Raw genomic sequence first — 21,689 nt, forward strand, 5'->3', positions numbered from 1 at the left:
TTTTTAGTAAAATGATAAAAATTAATATTAAAATGTTGAGAGTGCTTTTTTTCCATGATCTCTATGTGTCTTTATTTTCTCTTGAGGTTCATTTACAACTAGAGTTGTATACTATGTTGCTGTTGGTAAATATCCATTTGCCAAAAGACATTGCAATGGAATTGTATCTTATAAGAAATTTTGTTTTTCCCATTCAACAAATTTGACCTATTACTTATATTAACAATGGTGGAGACTAAGTACAGAAAATTTAATATTTTTCTTATAATTGTATAGGTAGTCATATTCGCACACAAACCCATTTTTTTTTCTGCTGGACCAAAAATGATTCAGTGGGAATAAAGTATGTATTAATTAGGAGCAATGTATTCCGCTATTTACGAGCATTTCCCTAAATGAGAAACATACAGATTTCAGTGATTTAATTAACAACTAATATATTAGCATGCCTTTTTGTGTCATCGACTGTGTCAGGCATGTTACATGGATTGTATCTTTGCGATTTCACAACACTCTTAATGAAGTTATTGCCTTTATTACTCCTAATTTACAAGTTAGTAAAGAAATTGAGTTTCAGTGGAATTAAATAACATGTCCAAGATCACCCAACTGTTCGATGGTCTACAAGGCACTGACCCAAAGCAGTCTGCTTCTAAGCAAGCCTGCACAACCGAGCTTCGGAACACGTGCTCCGAAGGGTGTCTTTGTATGGGGCGATGGGTTGCACTGTCATCCTTACATTTATGTATACACTTCACGTGAATAACCACACATATGTGCAGGATAATTGGCTGCATGTTTGAACTTAAAGTCTGAGTTTATGGAACAGGTTTCTTTACATTGGCTTAACGGATTCATGCACAAGTCAAACCCACGACTGTGGCTGGATAAATTTTCCTCTCTAACCAACGCATCTAACCAGCCCAGACTCTACTGTTTGAAAATAAAGCAACCCTGATAGTTAAAGCTCTGAACCACTAGGAGACTTGGCAACTGGAATCCATCATTCTTTGTTGCTTGTGTAATGTCCTCTGCCTAGCTTTGATGAAGGATAATATATAATAGCAGCTCACAGCATAGGGTGTAATTATATGAGATAGCCCCACAGCTTGGATGTGTTTTGAGGCCTGAGGCTAAAGGCCAAACTCACAACCTGCTGAGGGATGCTAAGAGTGTTCTGGAGCTCCTAAAAGTCACAAGTGCTGAAAAGGAATTTACATGGAGCTAATTATTTAGCTTGGGACTGTCAAGAAGCCCAGGGGCAGTGAAATTTACAAGTTCTGTGAATAAGAGAATTACAGGAGAAGGGGGGTATTGAGCCCTGCGAGTTTGCTGCTAGTCAGGAGTACAGGTAATTGTGTTGAGCGCTGCTTGAAGATTGTTAACTTTTAAATGAATTATTAGTCCCAGGTATTCATTGTTCTTCCAGAGGGAATTTGGAAGGCTCTTCCATGTTCAAAATAGATAAGGTTGCTCTGCAGGGGATGAGAAGAGGGGACGGTAATATATAAAAAGGATGGAGGAGAGAAGTGAGGGAAATCCCCTTTCTGGGGACTCCTGTTCAGTTCAGCTGGGCAAAGGGAAGAAGGATAAAAAAAAAAGCTAAAATGAATCCCAGATTTCTGCCTTTGGCAGTGGGTTGGAGAGTGGTGTTACTTATTGAGGTGAGAATAGTAACAAGTTTGTGGGGAGGACGGTGAGTTGGTTTTCCATGCTCTGCATTTGAGAAATGCCCAGGAGGTCGTGCCAACGGGGCAGTGGGATCTGGATTTCAGGACAGAAGTCAGGGCCGTTGTCAACAACTAATCATTGGCGCTTGGGGAGCCAGCATTTGAATTATGCTCCCGTCCTTTACCAGCTCCATGGTCTTATGCACATTGCATGAGCTTTCCAAGCTTCTGTTTATTCAGCAAAATGATGATAGTAATACTAAGTACCTCACAGGGTAATTTTGAGGATAAAATGAGAAAATTATAGTATAGGCTTTGGCATAGCACTTGCTGCATTCCAACCACTTAATACGCAGCCATAGTAGTAGGCAACAGGAATACAGAAAAGTAGAGAGACAAGGATTTCAAAAGCATTATATAAATTCCATATAAAAATACCATCTGCTGTATATATACGTGTGTATATGTGTACATACACATACATGTACTCTGCAAAACTTGGAGTGCCTTATAGCTGTGAAATAACTAGACTACAAGTGTGTTCTTTGTCCCTGCTGCTGCTACAAGTCTTGTCTTTAAATAAGAATGGTATTAATAATAACTTTGCCTAGTTGTGATGATTAAATATTTCCTATCATTTTTCTATTTTTTAAGGTTTTATTTAGTTTTAGAGAGAGGGAAAAGGAGAGAGGAAGAGAGGGAGAGAAACATCAATATATGAGATATATTAGTTGCCTCTTGCGTGCCCCTCACTGGGGACCTTGCCCTGACTGGGAATCAAACAGGCAATGTTCAGGTTGCCAGGCTGGTATTCAATCCACCGAGCCATTCCATCCAGGGTGTATCATTCTTCTTATTGCTTTATTTCAACAATATTCCTGTGTGCAGTTTACATAGGTTTTTTTTGCATAATTACTTACAATTAAGGAATTAAATGGGAAAAAGTCTTACCCAGTTGAAGTCTCCAAAGTTGGCATGCCATGTAATTCAGTCAATTTTCTGTGGAAGTCCATTTAATCAGCCATTATTTTTGACGTCATTATCCTGCTGGTGTCCTTGACTCTTGGCTCAAGGAAGCACTTTGCTGCTATGTCCTTTCTCCAGGAGATTATAAGGGAGTCCTGGTCCTCAGTTTGCACAAATAGCAATTTTACAGGCTTATCTTGAGAATTTAACAAAATGTTGCACTTTGAAAACAGAAGTCTGTGCAGTTATAAGGGAGTATTTAGTACTTTGCATCAACTGTGACATTATCTCAGATATATTCTCGGTTTTCTTTTTTAGCTCTTCACTATGATCTTCTGTCATACCAACATTCAGCGTGCTTTTTCCTTTTACAATATCCCACTATAGGCTTTCGAGTCAACAGTTCCGTTTGATCTGTGGGGAGTAATGCTCCCGTAATGATAGTGAAACATACTTAAGAGCTACTATCTACAAGTGTTTCTTTTTTTCTTCCTGACCATCTCTAGCCCCATCCACGGTTGGAAAGCATGCCCTAAGTGTGTTCTCACTGGACGTGTTTTTCATGCCTAGTCTTTGCTATCGGAACTTGTCATCAGCTGACCTGTTCTAATTAAACATACCTGGGCTTGATCATGTTCCATGGTCACTGCGAGGCTGCTAGTAACTGATTTCAACACATTTTAAGTTCACGAGTTTGAATTGTGAGGCTAGATGAGGTAAAAGCGTGAACTTTATAGAGATCTGGCATGGCACACGACGCAGTAAATAATCCAAGTCCTCTCTCCCTTCTGGTTCGTTGCTTGCTTTCTAGGCAAGTGGCACTGAATGGTCCTTTCTTATGACATGTGTGTGTGTCCCGGTAGAACTTCGTAGGCACACCGTCGAGAGAAAATGTCTGAAATTCTGAATTTCTCTAGTGCACAGGCAGGGTCAGTCACCAGCCGTTTTGCTGGATGGTAGCGTTGTCATTGTTATTATGAACGCATCAGCTCCTGGGACCATATTCATTATGCATTCATATTTTTCTTGGACAGTGCAACTTAAGATGTTATTTTTTCCTGAATATTGAAAGTCTGCTAGTGTCATTCTGTCTGTAGCCACTATTGTACAAATAGATGTTTCAGCCAAAATAACTATGTGGCTTTTAATGCGTACAGTGTTTTCATAATAGTGAAAATACTGTAACAGGGTATTTTTTGCCCACATGCATCAACCGCTATGAAAGTGAACTGCCTACCTTAGAACACTTTATGTCCCTAAAATTATAAAATACAACAAAGCTTAAGTAATTTGGAGTAGTTGCAGGTGCTAGGTAAACAGACCATAAAGCTATGAAAGTATAATTATTATAGTAAGCTTATTTTTTAGATAAGGACATTGACTTGTTAAGTTCAATAAGTTAGCTATTAGGCTTAAGAAAGACATGTGCTTGATGGTGATATGGTAATGATAGTGGTCCAGGCCTAATGAATTGATGAGTATATATTAGTACTTCTGATTGATAAATCCATTCAGCATTCTTCTTCCTCTTCTTCTTCTTGTTATATTATTACTTTGGGCAAACAGAGACCGAAACATGGGAATTGAGTCTTGCCAGAAATAATATTTGCTAAAGAGTTAAGGAGCACAGCATGATGCACATAACATATGTTCAATCGTTTTTTGTTGAATTAATGAGTTAGAATTTAGTTCTTATCTCCTGTGTTCTTACTGATTCTGATACTTTAAGAAACCTCACTTTGTGTTAACATTTCTCATAACAGGAAGTTGTGTTCAAACTGGATGCACACAATTTGGAGTCTGGCAGACTGAAATGTCCTTTTGATCCTCAACAGCCTTTTGCTTCAGTAATGACAGGTAAGGTCAGTGACAGGCAGTCCTTGCTTTAGGTGGTTTTCTCCAAAGGTATGTGCAGATTAAACTACATTTTCATGTTGAGTTAGGTTATTTTGGAATCCTCCCCTATTTGGTTACAGTATTTTAGTGCCAAATCCCTCTATACTTAGCATCCTTATCAATACAGGGAGTCCCTGAGTAATTTAAATACAAAGAAGACGGTTTTAAAGTCTGGATCTGCAGATTCATTTTGGGAGTAGGAAGATACGGTTTTCTTTTTTCCCTGTGAAAAAGTTCAAGTATTTGCGACTTTGTTTCAAACTAATAATTTGTTTCCTTCACTCTTACCAAACTTTTTTCATAATATCTTTGTTGATTTTTTTTGTCCTTCTATTTTTAAAAATTTGCCCCACAATGAAATATTTAGGGGATATTTCAAGAGATGAAAGCAGTACCATATCTGCATTTACTTCATGTAACTGGATTTCTCTCTTTACTGTTTTCTTTTCCTTTGAAGTTGACTATTATTTGGATTGGTTGTCTCAATTAGCTCAGTAAAAACTTATTTAGATGAATAGGATCAGAGGATTTAGAAAGTATCTGAATCACTTACACAAAGAAAAAATTTTAAAGATTATGTTTCTGAGGAAAATTGGATTTCAGTGATAAAACACTGCTGTTACTTGTTCTTTTATTTAGGCATTCAAAATATCTAAATGTTCTGTAGATATTAGCCATTTTTTATTTTGGTCTATTAAGGGTAACCCATAGAAGTTGACTGTGAGAAGATTTCTTGAAATAGAAGCTTAGCTCTCAAAAGGGCGAGATAATAGGGATGGCGTGCTTTTCTGCTGCCTTCGTCCACCCCAGCACGGCACTAACAAACACTGGGGAAAATTTGACCTCCCATCCTCTTTTTCTCCCCTGAGTCAATTTGTCTACTGCTCCTCCTGCCCATCCCCTCCCTTCTCTATCTTCTTCCTCTCCTTTTCTTCATGTTAGATTCTAGTCCTTCCTGTCTCCCCCTCCTCCATCTATCTTTCCACCCACCTTTCCCCTCTCAGCCTCTTTCTTCCCCTCTAACCTCATTGATTTCTCTCCCTCCTCCCCTCCCCCTCTCCCTCCCTCTTCCTCTCCCTTTCCTTCTCCTTCTTTTCTCTGTCTTCCCCCTCCCCCCCATAAACATGGATATGCACTTTACATAAAAAACAGGACAAAGAAGCTTGGTATGCAGTAATGGCAACATCATTCCTTTCTGTCCCTTTTCAGGAATTCCTGTTTATCAGAACTATTAGAGCCATGACTAGCTACAAGGAATGCAAAATGTTATAATTACAAAGAATGACTTCAGTGCTGAAAGCTCCCTTTCAGCAGAGATTAGGCAAAGAGAAGCTGTGGTCACTGAGGTTGTGTTGGTTAAGTAAATACTAATTACACAATCCATTCCTCATTACGGCATTTGCTTTTTAATATTTCTGTGTGTTGCTACAACGAGGAGCTCCTAATTATGATATATCCTTGAGTTACTTGTGAGGCGAAGGGAAAGAAAAGCTTATTCATAAGTGAAGGCAATACATGTGCAGTAATCGATTCAGCGATTTTGACCTTCGTCGTATTCAGGTATCTGTCATCAGGTTCCGAGGTTCATTGTGTTATCTTTCCTTTAAGCAAATTTTTCAAAATATGAGTGTGAAATATATGAGTTATAACATCGGTATATTCTGATGTTAAGCAATAAGCATCTTTGGTGTCATGCTGTGAAATTAGTATATTATAAATAGCATCCACTGGTAAACTCTTAGAAGTCCTGTGTATTCTTTTCTCCCACCCAGATGAGTACCTCTACTCTGGAACGGCTTCTGATTTCCTTGGCAAAGACACCGCATTCACACGGTCCCTCGGGCCTACTCAAGACCACCATTACATCAGAACTGACATTTCAGAGCACTACTGGCTCAATGGTTAGTGGTTTTCTCACTCCTGATTGTTTTGCCTTGCTTTTCAAAAGATAAAAAACTCATTTTTATTCATTCAGCTGTGTTTTGGGATAAGTGATTTAACTCATTTTAAAATACATTTGAAGAAATTCCTTACTAAGTTACACATGTTGTGTATATAATAATAATAGCTGACATTTTTAATGTGGTATTGTTCTTCACACTTCTATGCTCTGATTCTTTTGATCTTCACGAATGACCTATGAGATATATATATAATTATTACACACTTTTTAAAGACGAGTACACTGAGTTAGAAGGAAGTTGAGTAAACTGGCCAAGGTCTTCCAGCTTGTCGATGGCAGAACTGGGCTTCGAGTTAGCATCTCTCCTGCAGCCTGTTTTGGATGACTAAGCCAAATTTCGCCCATGAGCAGAATGGAAAGGGGTTAGATTATTCTTTTGTTTAAGGATAATTTGTGTTTCAGCTGAGACATTTCCCTCTAAAATTTTAAGCACATTGACACTCACACTTAGTTTGACTACTTTTTTATAGGGATCATACAGTAGTCCAAGTTTTCAATAAAACAACTAACCGCCCCCCAAAAAGAAACCCCAACAAAACCTAAATGTATTTATTTCATTCAAGGAATAATGCAAGGATTTTTTTCTTCTCTCCCGCCTTACAACAAGTCAGGTTTTATCATGATCTCTCTAACGTGTCTCTAGGCGACATGGGACTTTAGTCTACTGCGTGGCAGAAGAACACAACATTACTGTTTAAGCAGGCAGACGACATTTCTCGTTCCCACCGTAAATACTGGGTCGTCATGCAGGAGGCCTGGGTAGAAACGTCCTGTGCGCCATCTGTCTCTCTACATCATTTAGAGTGACAACATAAACAAAAGGGAAAAACACTTTAAAAACATTTCTTTAGTCGAAATTTCCAGATCCATTTGTTTACACAACAAAGTGAATTTCATTGACCAAAAGAGAACCCTATTAATACATAACACAAATCTCGACTATCCCCAGCTAAGCTATTTCTTGCCACTCATGTAAGACAGGACTATCTTCTTGAGCACGGGGAGGCTTCCTGGAGAAACGCCACTTGAGAGGGACTCCATGGATTTTACCAATAGTAAAACTTAGTTATCAGCTTAGGTAACACGATACACTTAAGGCTTTAAAATGAAATATAGATTGTATTTTCCAGCCTTGAGAACCTTATATTACCATTTAAAGGAGTATTCCATTTTTTTTCCTTAACTGTGATATGCCCATAAAGAAGTCTGAAGCATTGCTGAAACAATGAATGTAAGAGATATTTATTCATCTATTATCTGCCTAACATGCTGTTCTTAGGGCTGTGTGCAGGGATTTAGAAGGTAGAAAACCTCTGAGGTGGTTGAAGGTTCTCTTAATAAGCATTTGAGGGCCTGTGGCTCTCCGGACGCTATGCCACAGCCTGGGCCTGCAAAGGTTATGGGCAGGGTTGCTGGCCTCTTGCATGAGGGATGCCTGAGGCACAGGAAGAGAGTGGCAGATGGGGCCGGAGAGCTGTAAATATTATCCTGAAACCAACAGGAAGTTATCTATGGTTTCATTTATTTATTTTTAATTTTCGAGGTCTAATTGATTTACAACATTGTATTGAAGGTGTATGCCATAATGATTCTAACTTGTATAGATTGCAAAATGATCTCCACAGTAAGTGTAGCAACATCTATCACCAGACATAGTAACAAACTTTTTTCATTTCATGAGAACTTTTAAGATGTACTGTCTTAGCAACATTTAAATATGCTGTATAGTACTAATAACTAGAGCCACCGTACTGTATATTACATCCCCTAAGTCATTTATTTTATAACTGGAAGTTTGTTTCTTTTGGCCCCTCCTCCATTCCCTGACCTTACCTAGGGAATCAGGTCTTTTTTGATGAAGGGAATGGACAGTAGCATGAAGGGAAGACCACAGGAGAAGGGGGACAGAGAGAGAAGAGGCCATTTTATTTATTTATTGCATAAGATAGGAAAATGAGGATGGGACAGGAACAAAGGGGGTGGCAGTGGAGGTGGTCATGAGAATATACAGGAATGAATATTTGAAAGAGAAAATATTTGTTTGGGAACAGAAGAATTTGAGAAAGATTTCAAGAGAAGATTTTAGAGACTGGGAAAAATTTGTGATTAAAGAAGCCGTCAGAAAGCAAGAAATTGAAGAGAGGAGACAGTATACACAACAGAAGGTTTCAATGGATTGAATTCAGCAAATGATGAAGAATTAGGGGAACATTCGTGGTTCTAGAATGTTCGAGGCAGATTGCTTAGTGCTTAATGAGAGGGGTATGATATAACCTGGTTTGCCTGGATATTTCCAGTTTATCACTGTTGTTCTTTTACTCTCACAGGTGTCCCAATTTAGACTAAAATTGTAACTGTGTTTCTGTTTAACTTAAATCCCGTTAGGTTTAAATACTGTCACTTGTGACCCTAGTCAAGTCTTTCTGTTCATCCAAATTCTCTAAAACTTTGGAATAATAATAATATTCATAGTGTTGTAAGGACTAAGAGCAGTTTTAGTGTCAAGGTTACCATCACCATCATTACTTATTCCGGAAAGTAGAGCAGTGGGGGGTGGGCCTGAAACCCTAATGCTCTGGTTCTCTGACATCTATTTAACAGTTTTGACTATTGACCCCCTTTCCCTCTGTCTCTACTTCATAACTGTGAACTCATCAAATTCTAAGAGTTTCAATTGTTTCCTGGGTTCTAGTGTTTCCAGAAAACTACATTTCCAGCCTTTTCTTGTACCTAAGTGCCCTTAAAATATTTATCTGCATATCTTATAGTTTCATCTCCAAGTAGAAGAAACCGGTTGTTTCCTATGGGAATAAAGATATCTAAGCCTTAGCTTTGATTATGCCATTAAAGTGCTTTGAGATTTTTACAAGTTGTTTAGTGATCCTTTGTTTGAATTTTCCTCAAATGTATACACATGTAGATAGATAGAGAGATGGAGGTAGGTATATAAAAGACTAATTGTATCTAAAGTCCAAAATTTTATGAGTCTAACTTTAAAATTGTCTTGTTTTTCCTTTGTAACCTATCCTTCACTGCCAGTTTCCTGATTTTTATCGGTCTTAACTTTAACTTTATCCACTCAGTTACCTTGAAATTATCTTTGATTCCTTCCTCTCCTTTAACCTTTTATCTAATCTTTTGCTGAGGGCCTTTACTTCCTTCAAAATTTCTATTATTGACCTTGTTATTTTCAGGACCACCGTCTTCCCATAGGTCTCCATCACCTCATCCCTGGTTTATTGCCATTATTTTATTATTTTTAAAATCATTTCTGGTCTAGCAGGCGTCAGTTGGTGTGAGCCCCTGGTCAGAGGTTTGCTGAGGGACAAACAGGCCAAAATTAGAATAGCACAGTGCTTCAGAAGACCCAGTCCATCAGGAGCTCGTGGGTCCGAGGAAACTAGGACAGTGCAAGGGAAGAATTACAGAAACGCAGGAGAGTCCGATAATGAGGAAGCGCCTGACATACTAAGGCACAAGAAATTGGCTTGCTCAGGGAGCGTTCTGTCTTCCCTTCTGAGAAGTGGCCATTTTTCAATGTCATCAGCCTAGGGTCCAAAGACAGGCCAGTGGGGCCATCTGACTGGTATCAGAAGTATGGGGAGACAAAATGCAGTGACTGTCAGAGGGACCGTGTAGGTTATTGGGCATGAATGTTGTTTCAGACATTATGTTATTCAACCTTATGTTCCTGAAGTGGAGACAGGACGAAGAAAGAGTATGTCCTGGTTCCCTAACTGCCAGGCCCACCCTTCCATCACAACACCAAATTCTGACAAGAGCAGCATGGCGTGTCTCCAGAATTTGGCAGCTGGACTCCCACTGTGGTGGCAGTGACAGGGTAAAGGCCCCTTCCTTTGCCCTGGACCTAACACAGCCCCGTTAACGACACGGCCTACTTGCTCTGTCCAGCAGAGTGGGCACTAGCCACACGTGGCTGTTTACATTATAGTTAAGTAAAATTAAACAAATTGGAAATGTGGCTTCTTAGCACACTACTCACATATGGAAAGCATGGGCTAGGGGCTACCATATTGGATAGCACAGATATAAGATAGTTCCGTCATCTCGGAAATTTCTATTGAACAGCCATGGTCTACAGTATACTTGTTCATTAATTATGTGCAAAAGCCCACAATAGCTTAATCCAACATATGTGTAAATTTTCTTTACTATTTATTAAGCATGTAGATGTAAAACTCATTCCTGGGTTTCATAAAAATTTTGCCAGGTTGAAAGAACTGACAGATATTTGATATTTCAAATGCTGGGGTCAATGTCTAATTTGTTTATTTTAATGTATTAATACATTGTATCAAATTTATTTCTGGTTAGACAGTTTGAGAAGTTTTATGTTAAATTTTGCTTTCTGTACTTTAATTTTCAATTTAAAATCCTATTTTATACATTTCTGTGATGAATTAAACTCTTGTAAAGGTAAACTGATATTATGTGAAGATGAAATGAAATTAAACAATTAAATTAAATTTGGGGGGAACCTAATCAACAAAACAAATGAGCAAAATAAAATCAGAGACTTGGAAATAAAGAACAAACTGACAGTGACTAGAGGGGAGGGTGGAGGTGTGGATAATGGGGGAATGAAGGGGAGGGGGCAAGCAAAGGAACATGAATAGGGGACTCATGGGCATGGACAGTGGGGGGATTGACTGTGGGAGTGGGGGTGATGGGTTAGGAGAGAGCAAAGAGGGAAAAAGGTGGGGCAACTGTAACTGAACAACAATAAAAATGAAATACATACATGCATACATAAATTTGCAACTGCGTACTTACGTGTTAGGATGCAGAATTTACATAATTAACCTTTTTAAAATTATTATACTACATGAATCTTTTATAAGTCCGTTTTTGTTACTGAACCACTTATGCTGCTTAAAATCCTTGAAGAACCTGTTCTTTGCTCTGCCTAGAATTAACCAGAATGAGATCACTTAGCCTCTTTGCTTACTAGTCCAAGGACTCTTGTCAGAATTTCCCTAGGGCTTTATCTAATCCAGTTCCAAAAGACTTAAGAAATATGAGTTCTGATCCCTTCTTTGAGAAATTAGTCCATGTATTAAATACCTAACAGGAGAAGGAAAAACTGCAAGGATAAATTAGAAATACTATGGGGAGTTCTAGATGAACAGTTAGATGATTCCACACTTTATTCCTCAATTTAATCTTAGAACATATCAGAAAATAGGACAACAGACCCAAGTAAAATTGGTTATCCAGACACAGTAGAGTTTTTGTGAGAATTTTAGTGTAAAAGTAAAATTTGGAAAATAAAAACAAATGATGACCCTCAGATGCATATGTTTTTGTTTTCCTTCCTGAAGTAAATGAGAACTTTTGTTTTAATTTTTCATTTTTAACATATGGAGGCAGTTTTTATTTGAAGCCTCTTTTGGAGTGCTCTGTTGTCTGTAAATTCTCCTCCCGCACAGAAGGATAGCATTTTTCAAAAGTAGTAGGAAAACGGTATCACAAGGAGAAGTAAAGGAGAGTCGGAGAGTCGGTGTGTTGGCATGGTGCAGGTGAGCTCATCTGGGTGAACAGAGGTTCACAGGGAGAAATGAAAGTGATCTGCACTGCAGGCCACATGGATTGGTGCCATTTTTCATTTGGCAGTGACTCTTGCTGTTACGCTCAAAGTTCGTTTGTGAAAATGCCTGTGCACAAGCTCCATTCCTATTAGGACACGTGTTTCAAACGCCAACAGGGAAAAATGTGCTATAATAGAGCCCAGGTGTCTGTTGGTATGAGTTTAAATTCTTTAATTCAACAACGATGCATGTCATACACTGATTAAATGATACCTATTTTTACCCGAATTTGGCAGCAAGTCAGGAAAGAGTTTTTATCATGAAGTACTAACATCAGTGTTCTAAGATAGGACCTCAGTTGAATCTGCAAGAAAGAAACTCTCTGTTCTTGAAATGTGTATATATTTTTACTCAGAAATCTTGCTATTATTTAAATCAAAGAATAGAGTACTATTTAATACTCTTTTTTCATAATTAGATTTCTTCATACAGTAAATATTCGGCATAAACACTTCCACCATTTAATTTTCTTACAGTAGTCCAAAATAATTTTCTTATAATACTAGAAAAACAACAAGCACTTAAAATAGAGTTAAATAAAACAAAAAGTCATGGAATAAACACAACAAGACCACTGTTATATGAGGGGGAACCCCAAAGAAATGGAATTATCTTCTGGAGGGTGGGCCCCTTGTATTACAGGCTTCCCCCACTAGCTGAGTGTTCTAGGAACCCATCTGTATCAGTGTACCACCTGGTGGTGTTGTGAGAGGCTGTGTTTGGCTTCAGTGAATTGTTTTGAAGACTCTTTCAATGAATTTGCCCATTTCGTGATGAGTGCCTTATGAGCAAACCTGCCCACACTGCACTGAGTATTCAGCCGGTTTGACTGAAAACAGCATGACCCCATTCCCTACCCTCCCTGTTCACCGATCTTGCCTAATGCGACTTTTTTTTTGTTTCCCCAATGAAAGAAAGTCCTCAAAGGGAAACATTTTGTTCATGTAGAAAAGGTGAAACAAAAAATGGCAAAAGCACTAAAAGGCATCAAAATCGACAAGTTCAAGAACTTTTTTGATCAGTGGAAAAATGTCTTGATAGGTGTATTGCATCAAAAGGAGAGTACCTGAAGGTGACGGAAGTTTAAATATGTCAGAATAAATACACAATTTTAATAAATAAATTCTGCATTTTGGGGTCCCCCCTTATATGTAGGAAATCTATGTCAGTGACTCTTAATCTTAGACACTTTTAAGAGTCACCTATAAGGTTTTATTTATTTTAGTATCTCTATATTTTAAAGCATATACTTGCCAGTGCAACTGGGGACTTTCAGCCAAGTCAGTGACATTGAATTGAGGCATCTGTAAATTCAAAAAAGTTCTAATGATTTTTACTAATGTATGGCCTATGTGTGTGGGAGCCCACAGTTGGTTGTCCTTTTCTTTGCCTACTGTTGCGACCTTCTTTTAAGTCACTGGAAACATTGACACGAGGCCTCCTTAGCCATATATGTTGGCCATATGTTAACATTTCTCTAATCTAGATTGTAATTGGTTTAAAGTGAAGAGTCAGTTTTATTAATTTTTATATTTCTAATCCTACCACTTTTCCTTTTCTAATGCCCTGAATATAATACTAACTACATGTAGTCTTTATTGTCGTGAATTTGCTGACATTCTGATACCACATTTGTAGGAAAATTTATTTCCACAAAGAGTTTTTTAAGAAAAGATGACATACTTAAATAAAAAATGAGAAATGCCAATCAACCCTGCTAATTTAAGATCAATTAGAAAAGGGAATTTAAAACATCCTTCACGGTTCTCCAACATTTACCTTTCATGCGACGCAGGACTGTGTCACAGTGAGATTACAGGAGATGCCAGGCCATTGGCGTTTCAATTCCAGGATGCAACATGGACGTAATGGGAAACAAAGCAGAGAAAGCTTGTGCCCATACACCCCCGTCCTCCTTTTCCTGTCAACGCTTCTCATTTAAGCATAGAAACAATTGCACAGGAGACCAGGGCTGCCACAGAGACCTGGGTGGCAAAGACTGGACTACCCATGCCTTGGAATCAAACACTGACTTTTACCAGCTGAAGAAAGGCTACTGTGAAGCCATGTTTACTAGGCTGTTGACCGACTGCTCTGCATTTGCAAGGGAATGATTTTTAGTCTCCTGCGGTGCCAGCAATCAGGGCCCTGGGCAAATCCCTAGAGAAGGCAATGTTGATCTTCTTCACTTCTCATGTCTTCCTATTTTGGGGGGTGGGAGGTGTTGGGGTGGAGGGTTGTCTTGTTTCCTGCTTCTATTCCCTGAACAATGCTCTTGGCTTCTTTCCAGGTGTCTCTGTTTTCTCGTAGCTGAAGTCCATTCTCTATTTCTCAGCTACTCTCGTTGTCTTTGTTTTAATCAAAAGAAGTATTTCTGAACTAGTTTCAACCAATTATAGATCTGTTACCTGGTTAATTCACAATTATATACAGTCAGGACTTAAAATGCCCAATACCTTCTAAACAAGGAATGAGTAACTCGTGACTTCTTACTGATGCAATGCAAAGGGTTTAAAGGATCACCAATATTTTTTCACCTAACCCGTATGATGGACATCTTTCCATGGAAGCACATTTTAGAACTATTTCACTTTTAACAACTGCATATTATTCTAGCAATTGTATGGGTGTGTACAGTTTTTTATCATTTTCTTGTGGTCATAATAATAATGATGATTATCACTGTAATCATCATTTTAATAATAAACAGTGTTTGCTGAACCCTTATGTGTCTGTCACTGTCAGAAACTAAGTGTTTCATTTATATTAATTCATGGTATCAGTTACCCAAGGAGGTAGATGATGTCCATAGCCTTTTGTTAGGTATGAGAAGATTGAGGCATGGAGAAAAATAAATAATTTGCTTAAGGTCATCTTTCCAGTAAGTGGCAGAAACATGATATAAACCTGGAGAGAATGCCTCCAGAGCCTACACTGGAGTTAACTTATGCCCTATTCATTTTTTGTTTTTGTTTTTGTTTTGTTCCATTTTCATTCCCCCCACCCCTTTGGCAATTATGCAAATGCAGCAAATAACTTCCTAATATAAGAAAATTGAGGATATGTTTATAGTTTTTCCTAAACTTTTTGTGATAGATGTTGTGGTTAAAAAGCAGTGACTCCATCATATAAAAGGAGATTATAAATCACAGAATCTGCAGGTTTGAAAGGGCTTTATAAGTAATTTAGTCAAGGTGCAAAAATTGTAAATATCAGCCAGTCATATTCTCCCCTGCCCTCTAGAGTCCCTGGAGAACTTGTCCAGGGTGTCTTCATGCGCATGTTACTACATATGTCATATGTATTTTTTGTATATGTCTTATTGCCCACATTCCACTTCTAGTTCATTATTTTAAAAAATTTTGCTAATTGTTCAACATGCAAAAGATGCCAGTAATATTGTGGCTAAATTATTTCAGTATTTTAATTTAAAGCTTCTTCTCTTTCAAACAGGAGCAAAATTTATTGGAACTTTCCCCATACCAGACACCTATAATCCAGATGATGATAAAATATATTTCTTCTTTCGTGAATCATCTCAAGAAGGCAGTACTTCTGATAAGACGATTCTTTCTCGAGTTGGAAGAGTTTGTAAGGTAGATATATTTACTTTACTTAAACGTATATGTATGTGTATAAACAATTACCCATGGAATGTGAAAGTAAAAGTTCATGCCCATTAATTATAAGTGGTAGGATATATTCATACTATTTTATATGTATAATTCTTGAGATCTAAATGGAAAAAGGAGAAAAAGATTTTACTTTTCCGTGCCTGAGCTGTTCCCCGGGTGTGAGTCTCTCAGGCACCCCTCTTCTTTCACTGGTGGCTTATCCCTTTTGCTAGTTGGTGATACTCCAGAAAAATCACTGCATTGTCCTAACTCATGGAGTTTGAAATGTTCTTATACATTTAATCTTATTTTGAAATTGAAAGCAACTTAATGTAATCCCTAGAGTAATTTACACTCTAAAAGTACCTTGTATTTTTATCAAAACACTGATCTCATTACATATCTAAAAATATATATCTTTACCTGAATCAAATAAGTTGAAAATATAGTTATAGTATTACTATAATAAATACTTTTATAACGTTAATCTAGGTTAGGTTTTGAATTTATTCAGAGATAAAGAGGAAAATGAAATAAAGAGGAAAAAACAACTAAACCAAAATGCAACAATTATTTTGAATAGCATTACAATTAGTTCTTTAATATTGCTTTTTTATGTGCATTACAGGAAAATACAGAAAGTCTGAGTCACTTCTATTTTGTGCCCTCCAAGCTCTCATTGGAGTGAAAACAAGCGTCGTAGAATAGGAATGCTACTGGGTCTACTTTTGACTCTAGTATATTGTTTTTTTAGTTGGATTTATTTTCACTAAAATAACATTTCTTAAATAGACAGACATCTTAAGCATAAATTCATTTATTAAGAGGAAGAGCTGTTAAACTAATAAATGTTCTCAGTGGGCAACTTGCTTTGGTCTTATACAAACTTTTCATTTTCTTCCCTCTGAGCCTATCACTTTTTGTGTGTCAGTCTGCGCCCCCAGGCTTTTGAACACGTCCAGGGACAGTAATGCAAACCATCTCCGCACTTAAAGTGCTAATGAAAACATGACTTTTGAGTGAGGCCAGCTGGTGAGCACAGAAGGTTCTTTACCTGGAGTCCCAGCCAGTAATGCTGTGTCCCACTGATCCCTTCACCCGCAGGGGACAGGTTCTCTAAAAAGCATCCTCATTCTTCCAGTCTAAGAATTCAGTCATTTTCTTGAAGCCTCTTGCGGTGCCGAGTGGCCGCTGCTGGTGTACTGAAGCCTCCCCTGTATCAGCAGTACCCGCAGCCTAAAAGGCTGTGCCGGAGATTGACATCATGTGTATAAGAGAACTGTGTTAAATATGTCCTGAGAGATTTACAATCCATTAAATGTCTTTCAAGGGTCACTTTCTGATGAACTTGTTTGACAACTGTGTGTTTTGTGAACCAGTGCGATACTTATTTCTTGATGGGTTTAATCCAATTAAGTGATAAAAATTGATTTATAACGTTGAACAATGTTTTTACCCTACTATCAATATACTGAAAGTTAAACGTACAGGTGGAGAAATATTTTAGAAAGAAATTGAGTCACCCCATTTATAAAATTTTGTGTTAAGAATATAAGGTAGACTTTAAGTACCAGCCATGAGATACTTTATTGAAATTGTGAACAAACTCTTGTAGGAGTTTGAAAAGGCGGAGAGAATTCTAATATTAGAGTCTCCTCACCGCAAAGCCTCCATCCGAGGCCACACAGCAAGATTTTTGTCAGGCTATTGTTTTTGGATGAAAAGCTAACAAATTGTGAGATCAAATAAGGATGTGTGATGGATGAGTGTTCTTTTAAAAAAAATAATACAATAGAAGTTCTCAGTTCAGTGTATCTGGTACTCGATCACTGTTTTAAGTGAACAGCGTCTTTTAGAATTTCCCATTACGTGTGATCTGTTGGTCAAATGTTTACAGTATTTGGTTCTAAATGTTTTCTTTGTAATTCCTCAACTGGAACACACTCTGCTCATGTATTTCACCTTATTTAGTAATTTAGGATTAACATGTGGCAAAAAGTGAGCATTTCTAAGTGGAGACCTCACTGGCAAGATTAAAATTTTATTTTAAAAATGTCATGTCCTGCCAAAACCCAAAAAGTTTAAGAAACAGCTACTCAGCACCATCATTGTTGCTGTTACATATTTTTTCACGTAAAAACGTTATTCTGATATTATTTGTAATATCTTCCTCTCTGCTGTTTTTTTTTTTTTACCCTCAATGGGTCATTATAAGATTGTTTTTTCTATTTTTAACAAATAATAACAGAATGCTTCTCTGCTATGAAACAAAATTGATTTTAAGAGATATAAGCAAAGATCTAAGAAGGAAGAGATCATGTTAGAGAGAGTTAAGAGGTAACTGTACACTTCATAGAGTTTACAAAGCTTTTCACTAACATGGGAGTCCTTTATATTATTTTCCACTAGGAATTTTCCATAGAACCTCCTTATTTGGGAATATGCAGGTTTTGTTGTTTTTGTCGTATTTGTTGTTGATTTGTGCTCCTTTCTAACTGAGAATTTTAGCCCAGTGAACAACTGGTTACAATTTAAGAGCTCCCTACCTCTTCAGCCCTGCGAGTCAAGCAAAAGTTGTGTCGTTGACTTTTCAGACGTATTCTTTTCAGACTGAGTACTGTATTGGTGGGGAGGGAGTTTTGGAAGTAGGTTGAAATTACACAAGAATGACTAACAAATTATTTACAGACTAAAGGGAATATTTTTAAATTTTGTAACCCATTTATTCACTACTTTGTTATTTGAACAATAACAATAAAATGTAAGTTCTATGCAAGATGTAGTATACTAAGCACTGGGAAATAAGTAAGCTATTGTCCCTTTTCTTTAAAACCTCACAGTGCAGAGAGAGTACTAGAGGTATAAAAAGTTAATACCAATATAAGGTGGAGAGGTCAGAGCTGAGGACTCCGCATGCATTCAGTAAAGCTGAGAAGCTGGGTCTTAGTGGGAGGCGGGAGGTATTTTAGGCTGCATTGTCACACAGTACATTTTGTTTCCAAAAAAAGTGAAATCTTGTAAGTGGAACTCGGGGGCTGTAAAAAGAGAGCAATGTCATTTGAGATGGAGGCGGTAAATTGGAAGATAAGAAGCCTTGTTTCTATGTTAGGAATTTAAACTCTATGCTTTAGGCAATGAGAAGTTATAAATGTGTTCAGCAGAGAAGTGACTTGATAGGTAGTATACATTTAACAATAATCTGAGGAATGTATATGGGCTGAGAAATATTTGTGCCCGGGAGACGTGTTAGGTGGTTTCCGAAAGACAGCAGGAATGGAGGTATGTGGGCAAGTTCAAGAAATATTTGTGAGATAGAATCTATGTGTAGATTTCTAAAAGGTCCTTAATTTATCGCCACTCTTTTATGGTTTACTGTAGCCTAGTGCTGTCCTGTAGAACTTTCTGTGATGACGGGAATGTTCCTCCAATGTATCTGCACTCTCCAACATGGTAGCTGTGTGGCTGGTAGTGTTGACATATGACTAGTATGACTGAGGAAATTAATTTTCATGTCGATTAATGTCAGTTTAAATAGCCGTATGTGGCTGGTAGCTACAGTATAAATGTAGACTACCAACGCATTCGTTTACTTAACACATTTATTGGTAAGTGGCCCTGTGTATGACACTGTGCTAAGCAGTAGTTTTATAGAAGTTTTTTAATTAGAAAAAAGACATTATACTTGTTGTTATTGAGCTTACAATCCAGTAGGTAATATATGCATTAAACAGTAGAACATAAATTGATATATAAGTGTGAAAAATGTTATAATGGAAAAATCACAGGGTGCAAGTCAGAAAAATGAGTGGGCTTTTGGTTCGTTATGGAAGGTATCCCTGAGAAAGTGATTTTTGAACCAGATGTTGAAACTGATTAGGAAATCGTCGGCAAAGCTGGCAGGGGTGGGAAAGAATATTTCGGGTGGAAGGGACAGCATATGTGACATCCCAGAGATGGGTTTTAAAAATCATTTAAGGAATAAGAGGTTCGCTATGACTGGACTATAATGAATAAATGGAAAATCAGCACAATAGTGACTGTTTTCCCTTTAAAACATGCATAAAATTTAAAGAGTCTTCATAAACTTTAACTTTCTTGTTTATAAATTGGACTGACTGACGTCACAGTTAATGACCCCGCCAGCTGTATGAACGTCCCTGTTCTACCAGGTCTTCAGTGCGTTTCAATTCCCCCTTCCTCCTATCCCAGAAACTTTGATCCTTGCCCTGTAGCAAAGGACTCCTATGTTCTTCATAACTGTGGTTTCCAGAAGATAAGCCAGATTAGGAAAACGCAGAGAGACATTCTGATATTTGACAACATAAGGGACAACATAAATTTTGTGGGCATAGATTTTATACTTGGATATGGTGAACTTGATGTGGCTGCCATAATGTCCAGTTGAAAAATATGAACCAGAGGCTCAATAAAGTCTGGACCCATGAATTTGTAAATTACCAGCATGGAGGTGTTTCTTGAAGTCATGAAAGTATCTGAAATTGCCCAAGAAAATGTGTAGTGCAAGATTAAAAAGAAAGGATGGAATCCTGAGAGATAATGAGATTTAAGAGAGAGAAGAAGAACATGTCTACAAAGGCAATTGAGAAGAAATAGTTTGATAGCTAGTTGGAGAACTGGGAAAGTGTTGTCAGAAGCCAAAGGAAAAAAAAATTTCAAGAAAAAAGCAGTTGTCAGTAAAACCATGCACCAAAAGCACATCAATAAGATTATGGTTACAAATCCAGTGTTAGATTTGGCAATAAAGATGATAACTTTTGCCCAAATGATACAAATATTCAACTTGAAATCAGTTGTAGGTTTGCATCTTGCTGCTCTACTTCTTCCTAGCTCAGTTCCTTAGCCTAGAAAATGAGGATACCCATCTCTTCCATGACTCTTAAATGAAGGACTAAAATGAGATCATACGAATTTGAACGTGACAGATACTGAGGAATGTATTGGAAAACAAGGGGGACTGAGGTAGATTTTTGTTTTCAAGCAATTAACAATGGAAGAGACTGACTTGTAAATAATGTAAGTACGTGGTCATGCCAAAGTGAGATAAATGTCAAAAATCATGTACACACTTACACCCACACACACCATACATGCACACTTTCGGAGCCAGCTCAACACTGTGGTTAGGAGTGGAAGAGTGGTAGCGTGTGTGTGCTTGGGAGTTTGGAGATAGATTAGTTACCAAAGGTTACTGGAAAGAGCTAACATTTCACTAGTTTTAAAGGTTGAAGTTACTGTTATTATTTTGCCCTCATTTTTAGCAATACTTGGATCTTATTTCCGGATGTTAAAAGAATTTGGAGACATATCTGGTAAAATTGTATCAACAATTTGAACAATGCAAATACTGGACAAGAGGTGTGGACAGGGAGAGATACTAACTAGTAAAGGAACTGACTTAGAAGGTCATTCCACAGGGCTATGCTGATTAGCGACAGCCTTGGGAGAAAAAGTACCTTCGCCCAAAGAATCTTTTCCAAATTCAACACGCTGATCATTACACGTGGCAGAACACATTTACCAATGAATAATGTTTTAGTTGTGTCGATACTTTCTGGTCAAACTACTTCCTTGGTGCTCTCATACTTAAGATAAGGGGCTTAGCCTAGAATGATTTCTAAAACCCTCGCCAGGCTCTGTGATTCATTGATTCTGTAGGACAGGCAGTATTTTCAAGCACTGAATGGTGCACCTTGCACCCCGGACTGCTCTCATAGGTGGTAAGTTACTCAGGTCTTCCCGGCAAGGTAATAAATGCGGACTGAACCAGCGGGTGAAAGAGCAGGAAATGCACTCTCCCCCCAAATTTGTGTCTATTTACTTTTCAAGTTAGTCCTTGCAGATGCTATTCTTTATGTCTATGTGGTGCTCATTACTGGGCATGTGTGTGTGTGTCCCATGAAGACCCACCCTGTAAGTCAATGTGTGGAAATTCCAGTCACTTCAGTGAGGC

At 37.8% G+C, this 21,689-nt stretch overlaps 1 protein-coding gene across 1 annotated transcript in view; it reads left to right on the plus strand.

Moving 5' to 3' along the window:
- SEMA3D (semaphorin 3D) overlaps window positions 1-21,689 on the plus strand; it is a 190,439-nt gene that overhangs the window by 122,432 nt on the left and 46,318 nt on the right. Inside the window, exons 6-8 of the mRNA XM_024557567.4 lie at window positions 4,400-4,493; window positions 6,305-6,433; window positions 15,558-15,700. Of these exons, the coding sequence (XP_024413335.2) occupies window positions 4,400-4,493; window positions 6,305-6,433; window positions 15,558-15,700 (366 nt within the window). The remainder of the gene's footprint in view (window positions 1-4,399; window positions 4,494-6,304; window positions 6,434-15,557; window positions 15,701-21,689) is intronic.

Source organism: Desmodus rotundus, chromosome 6, assembly GCF_022682495.2.
Source record: "Desmodus rotundus isolate HL8 chromosome 6, HLdesRot8A.1, whole genome shotgun sequence".
Classification (NCBI taxonomy): Eukaryota; Metazoa; Chordata; class Mammalia; order Chiroptera; family Phyllostomidae; genus Desmodus; species Desmodus rotundus.